Source organism: Littorina saxatilis, linkage group LG6, assembly GCF_037325665.1.
Source record: "Littorina saxatilis isolate snail1 linkage group LG6, US_GU_Lsax_2.0, whole genome shotgun sequence".
Taxonomy (NCBI): Eukaryota; Metazoa; Mollusca; class Gastropoda; order Littorinimorpha; family Littorinidae; genus Littorina; species Littorina saxatilis.
The window spans coordinates 720,692-728,191 of record NC_090250.1 but is presented as its reverse complement, the minus strand read 5'-3'; the positions used below and the strand labels follow the sequence as shown (position 1 = coordinate 728,191).

Sequence of the window (7,500 nt, the reverse complement as noted above, 5' to 3'; positions counted from 1 at the left end):
TCTAAACCACTTACTGAAATGTTTTGAGGTTTAATGACCATACACATGTTGAACCGGTGAGTGTCTTCCGCTGCTTAATTCGCAAATAACTATTTTATTAAAGTCCGCTTGAAACGCTCAAAGATGAAATTCCATGTTAAAAAGTGACAAAAGTTTCACATTTTCCCGTCGTAACAGCTTCCGATGATATTATATGAAAATTCTGATCCTCTGAGAGGATTCCCCGAAACAAAATCAGTTTGTACGCCTAATTTTAATAGAATTGTCCAAACAGTGTCGCTAATATTGTGCTAAAAGATGAATTCTAGAACAATGTTCACAGACAGACACCACTTGGCAAAAAAATTTTCAGTGCTGGGAGATGAAAAAAAAAACTACCTCGCTACGCGCGGGCTTCGCCCGCGCTCCGCTTGGATAAAACAAAAAACAATATCGAAATGAACTCAGTTACGTATCAGAAGAAATAGAGAGTAATAAATTCACGAAAGCATTTATGCAGACGGATCCGCTTATTATATGAAGCCCGCCGCTTATAAGAAAGCTCCCTAATAAGAAAGCAATCAAATTGTTCCCGCCGAAGTTCTTCTTTGTTATGAGCTTGGATATAAAAATAACGACGACGATGACGACGACGACGACAATGATGATGAGGATGACGATGATGATGATGGTGATGATGATGACTGAGGAGGATGGTGACGATGACGACGATGATGATGATGATGACGACGATGACGACGATGATGATGCTCTATTGCTGCTGCCTTAATGTGGTACGATCATGTGGTGATGATGCTCATGTTGATCACGACGACAACGATAAATATGACCATGTCGATGAATAATCGCAAGGAACAACAAGGACATGAACTCCAGTCGAACCTGTCAATAACGACCATTCAAGGGACCGACCAAAACACGTCGTTATAGACAGGTGGTCGCCATAGAAATGTGACTTATATGGAATAAAATTCGTCTGGGATACTTGGGAGTGGTCGTTATGGGCAGGTGGTCGCCATAGAAATGTGACTTATATGGAATAAAACTCGTCTGGGATACTCGGGAGTGGTCGTTATGGGCAGATGGTCGCCATAGAAATGTGACTTATATGGAATAAAACTCGTCTGGGATACTTGGGAGTGGTCGTTATGGGCAGGTGGTCGCCATAGAAATGTGACTTATATGGAATAAAACTCGTCTGGGATACTCGGGAGTGGTCGTTATGGGCAGGTGGTCGCCATAGAAATGTGACTTATATGGAATAAAACTCGTCTGGGATACTCGGGAGTGGTCGTTATGGGCAGGTGGTCGCCATAGAAATGTGACTTATATGGAATAAAACTCGTCTGGGATACTTGGGAGTGGTCGTTATGGGCAGGTGGTCGTTTTTGAGAGGTGGTCGCAAAGGCAGGTTCGACTGTAGTAGATTTAAAAAAAACATATCACAAAAAAGCCGGTTACTCACATTTCGGCGGGGTGCCCTGAACACAGAGAAAACCCAACAGCAGGCAGGCCAGTGACACACGCATTATGCCTAGGTCCTCGTCACAGTTGCTGATCAAACACAATAACAACAATGATTGTCAGTAAGTACTGGTGTCACATGACTGATTTGAAATAGGTGATTGGCTAATGGCAATGCGCTTAAAACTGTTAGCGCACTCTTGGAGTGCGCTATATTTTCCAGAGAACGTATTCAAGCGCCTGTACCACAGTGAGGCTGTTAACCTCCTTTGGATTTGAGAAGATGTTTCTTATCCCCCGTGTTTGTGACATACATGTAGCTTATCTTCTCCACATGACCAAATGATGCTTGATCCTACAATTCCCCACGGCTAAAAGCAGAAGTGTTTTTTCTGACAAATTTCGAGCTAGACCATGCCGCATTTGGAAGTCGACTGATTTGATTGCCTGTCCTACGTACATGTAGCACACGACAGCGTCAGTTCAGTCCTGAAATGGACGGCTTTCGCATATTTCAGGACAACACTGATGTAAATAGAACTGATGCTTGACCCTAAAATTCCCTGCGGCTAAAAACAGAAGTGTTTTTTTGACAGATTTCGAGCTAGACCATGCAGCATTTGGAAGTCGACTGCGGATTTGATTGCCTGTCCTACGTACAGGTAGCAGACGACAGCGTCAGTTCAGTCCTGAAATGGACGGTTTTCGCATATTTCAGGAAAACGCCTTCAAAACATTCTTACTGCGTTATCATAGCAGCAGCCTCCCAGATGAATGCAAATACATTACGAAAAATAACATGCCACCTTTTTACATTTAGTCAAGTTTTGACTAAATGTTTTAACATAGAGGGGGGAATCGAGACGAGGGTCGATCGTGGTGTATGTGTGTGTGTCTGTGTGTGTGTGTGTAGAGCGATTCAGACTAAACTACAGGACCGATCTTTATGAAATTTGCCATGAGAGTTTCTGGGTATGATATCCTCAGACGTTTTTTTCATTTTTTTCATAAATGTCTTTGATGACGTCATATCCGGCTTTTCGTGAAAGTTGAGGCGGCTCTGTCACGCTCTCATTTTTCAACCAAATTGGTTGAAATTTTGGTCAAGTAATCTCCAACAAAGCCCGGACTTCGGTATTGCATTTCAGCTTGGTGGCTTAAAAATTAATTAATGACTTTGGTCATTAAAAATCTGAAAATTGTAAAAAAAAATTTTTTTTATAAAACGATCCAAATTTACGTTCATCTTATTCTTCATCATTTTCTGATTCCAAAAACATATAAATATGTTATATTTGGATTAAAAACAAGCTCTGAAAATTAAAAATATAAAAATTATGATCAAAATTAAATTATCGAAATCAATTTAAAAACACTTTCATCTTATTTCTTGTCGGTTCCTGATTCCAAAAACATATAGATATGATATGTTTGGATTGAAAACACGCTCAGAAAGTTAAAACGAAGAGAGGTACAGAAAAGCGAGCTATCCTTCTCAGCGCAACTACTACCCCGCTCTTCTTGTCAATTTCACTGCCTTTGCCATGAGCGGTGGACTGACGATGCTACGAGTATTACGGTCTTGCTGCGTTGCATTGCGTTCAGTTTCATTCTGTAAGTTCGACAGCTACTTGACTAAATGTTGTATTTTCGCCTTACGCGACTTGTTTACATTTAGTCAAGTTTTGACTAAATGTTTTAACATAGAGGGGGGAATCGAGACGAGGGTCGTGGTGTATGTGTGTGTGTCTGTCTGCCGTGTGTGTGTGTGTGTAGAGCGATTCAGACTAAACTACTGGGCCGATCTTTATGAAATTTGACATGAGACTTCCTGGGTATGATATCCCCGGACGTTTTTTCTTTTCTCCGATAAATACCTTTGATGACGTCATATCCGGCTTTTTGTAAAAGTTGAGGCGGCACTGTCGCACCCTCATTTTTCAATCAAATTGATTGAAATTTTGGCAAAGCAATCTTCGACGAAGGCCGGGGTTTAGTATTGCATTTCAGCTTGGTGGCTTAAAAACTAATGAGTGAGTTTGGTCATTAAAAATCGGAAACTTGTAATTAAAAAAAAAAATTTTTAAACGATCCAAAAACAATTTCATCTTATTCTTCGTCATTTTCTGATTCCAAAAACATATACATATGTTATATTTGTATTAAAAACAAGCTCTGAAAATTAAAAATATCAAAATTATGATTAAAATTAAATTTCCGAAATCTTAATTAAAAACTATTTCATCTTATTCCTTGTCGGTTCCTGATTCCAAAAACATATAGATATGATATGTTTGGATTAAAAACACGCTCAGAAAGTTAAAACGAAGAGAGGTACAGTAAAGCGTGCTATGAAGCACAGCGCAACCGCTACCGCGCCAAACTTTCACTGCCTTTTGCACTAGCGGCGGACTACGTTCAGTTTCACAGCTTGACTAAATGCAGTAATTTCGCCTTACGCGACTTGTTTTCTTTTTGTTTTCCTGCTTTTTACATTTAGTCAAGTTTTGACTAAATGTTTTAACGTAGAGGGGGGAATCGAGACGAGGGTTGTGGTGTATGTGTGTGTGTGTGTTTATGTGTGTGTGCGTGTGTGTGTGTGTGTGTGTGTGTGTGTGTGTGTGTGTGTGTGTCTGTCTGTCTGTCTGTGTGTGTAGAGCGATTCAGACCAAACTAATGGACCGATCTTTATGAAATTTGACATGAGAGTTCCTGGGAATGATATCCCCGGACGTTTTTTTCTTTTTTTCGATAAATACCTTTGATGACGTCATATCCGGCTTTTTGTAAATGTTGAGGCGGCACTGTCACACCCTCATTTTTCAATCAAATTGATTAAAATTTTGGCCAAGCAATCTTCGACAAAGGCCGGACTTCGGTATTGCATTTCAGCTTGGTGGCTTAAAAATTAATTAATGACTTTGGTCATTAAAAATTTGAAAATTGTAAAAATAAATTCTTTTTTTTAAACGATCCAAATTTACGTTCATCTTATTCTTCATTATTTTCTGATTCCAAAAACATATAAATATGTTATATTTGGATTAAAAACAAGCTCTGAAAATTAAAAATATAAAAATCATTATTAAAATAAAATTTCCGAAATTGATTTAAAAACAATTTAATCTTATTCCTTGTCGGTTCCTGATTCCAAAAACATATAGATATGATATGTTTGGATTAAAAACACGCTCAGAAAGTTAAACAAGTCGCGTAAGGCAAAAATACAATATTTAGTCAAGTAGCTGCCATTTTTCAGCAAGACCGTATACTCGTAGCATCGTCAGTCCACCGCTCATGGCAAAGGCAGTGAAATTGACAAGAAGAGCGGGGTAGTAGTTGCGCTAAGAAGGATAGCACGCTTTTCTGTACCTCTCTTTGTTTTAACTTTCTGAGCGTGTTTTTAATCCAAACATATCATATCTATATGTTTTTGGAATCAGGAACCGACAAGGAATAAGATGAAAGTGTTTTTAAATTGATTTGGACAATTTAATTTTGATAATAATTTTTATATATTTAATTTTCAGAGCTTGTTTTTAATCCAAATATAACATATTTATATGTTTTTGGAATCAGCAAATGATGGCGAATAAGATAAACGTAAATTTGGATCGTTTTATAAATTTTTATTTTTTTTTTACAATTTTCAGATTTTTAATGACCAAAGTCATTAATTAATTTTTAAGCCACCAAACTGAAATGCAATACCGAACCCCGGGCTTCGTCGAAGATTACTTGACCAAAATTTCAACCAATTTGGTTGAAAAATGAGGGCGTGACAGTGCCGCCTCAACTTTCACGAAAAGCCGGATATGATGTCATCAAAGACATTTATCAAAAAAATGAAAAAAACGTTCGGGGATTTCATACCCAGGAACTCTCATGTCAAATTTCATAAAGATCGGTCCAGTAGTTTAGTCTGAATCGCTCTACACACACACACACACGCACACACACACGCACACACACACACACACGCACATACACCACGACCCTCGTTTCGATTCCCCCTCGATGTTAAAATATTTAGTCAAAACTTGACTAAATATAAAAAAAATAGAGATAAAGAAAAGCGTGCTATCCTTCTCAGCGCAACTACTACCCCGCTCTTCTTGTCAATTTCACTGCCTGTGCATCGAGCGGTGGACTGACGATGCTACGAGTATAGGCCCATTGCAGAAACTCAAGTTAACAACAGCATTTCTACTCGGCGCGCGCGGTATGAGAATCACGGGTCGTAACTCTCTGGAATTGGTCATCCGCCGCCATGTTGGATGCCTTGGACGATCTCTGACAGTGCCTGAGCGTTGGGTGGCGACTCGACAAAAGTGAAAATGACACGTTGTGTGGCCAAAAACTGCAGTCTGCAGGCACACTTTAGGATCCCTAAAGTTGTTTACCATCAGGGTGACAACTGGAAGGAAGTTACTGAGCGGAGAAGACGATTATAACTGGTTATTTTTTGCTGTGTGCAGTGCGCTAATCAACAATTGTCCATCGGTTGTGCCTTTAGAGTGAACACTGTGATAGGATGCTTTGAAAATTATACTTTGCAGTAGTTACCTGAGCTGCATTGTACCTCATTTGCCTGTCTTGAGAGCTTTATCTTGTGAATTTTGGTGCACTGTCTGCATGGTAATCAGTTGAGATAAAGAATAAATAAATGAATATAATAATGTATTCTTGCTTTACTTTTTATGTTGTGCTGTTGTGTTAAAAAGGCAGATCCCCTTTGGACTCATGCATGCACAGTTTTCTTCATTTTGTCTGCATACACAGTGAAATACGCAAAAAGAACAAGAGTGCAATGAAGAAAACTAACAAAGACGGCATCCAATATGGCGGCGCGAAGAGACTATGAGCGGAGTTGTGCCCCTTAGAGCTAAAGCTAGCCGATCCATTTGATAACGTCACGCCGAGTAAGAAGAATGAATTGGACCTTGACTGAATGTTGTAATTTCGCCTTACGCGACTTGTTATATTTATGTTTCTACTTTAAATATACCTATATCGTTAACAATACTATTTCTAAATGTATTTTAAACAACTTTAATATGTAACAATTCCCTCTCAAAAATGCATACAATATATCCAGAGGGGAAACATCTATAAATACCAACACACCTTTTGGCTATTACAATCAAATAGTTCACATAACTTATTATTGCCTTGGAACTTTGTAAATTTTCAAACACGCCCAAAAAAACTTCCTTTACGGTGATTTTAATAATCATATATTTACAATTCCCTTTATCCTTAACTCATTTCCACATGGACATAATTTTCGGACAAAAATTTAAAAAAAATAGTTTAATAATCATAATCAATTTTGTTCTCAGAATAAGTACAACAATTACTCGAGGAAATACCTATCTTATACTATAAAATATTTGTGGGGTAAATATTGTGCAATATTTTCCATTGTAACATTCGCAATCTTGTTTCAGTGGTTATTTTATTTACCATTAACCACTGTTCTTTTCCCGGCAAGAAATCAAATTTATTTTCCCAAAATTTAAACTACAACCGGTGATATTTGTCCTTTATAATTAATTTGCGAAATTGACAAGGCTTACTCAAATTCTTTAAGCCGTTAAATCCACATACATTTTCATTTGCAGAGCGAAGTGCTGCTGCTTTAATTGTTGTACAAATGACCCTGTATTCAAAACATCTTGTAGGCTTACATCCAACCTTCTGCTGCGTAACATTAAAGGGCAAAAACTCATTTAATATTTACAAATACATCCTTTACTCGACAAACGCCTGCTTTAATCCAATCACTAAAAAACAGCGTTTGGCCGCAATACATTATATCACTGCTGTTTCATAAACACGTTTCACTTAATAACATTTCTCCACCTTCTGCTCTCTGAATCATGTCCTTATTTTTCAACCAACAAATTAACACTTGTTTCCAAAATACATTTTTAATTAACCCCAATCCTTTAAAAAAAATTGTTTTACAGTGGTGTTAGAATGGAAACAACACAACCTTTCACCAAGCTTCGAAAACATATGTAACGGTGTCTG

At 38.0% G+C, this 7,500-nt stretch overlaps 1 protein-coding gene across 2 annotated transcripts in view; it reads right to left on the bottom strand.

Annotated features, from left to right (window-relative positions):
* LOC138968231 (uncharacterized) overlaps nucleotides 1–7,500 on the bottom strand; it is a 21,119-nt gene that overhangs the window by 12,900 nt on the left and 719 nt on the right. For both annotated transcript variants that reach the window (XM_070340783.1, XM_070340784.1), the window contains exon 2: nucleotides 1,466–1,554. In XM_070340783.1, coding sequence (XP_070196884.1) covers nucleotides 1,466–1,529 — 64 coding nt within the window. In that variant the 5' untranslated portion in view covers nucleotides 1,530–1,554. The remainder of the gene's footprint in view (nucleotides 1–1,465; nucleotides 1,555–7,500) is intronic.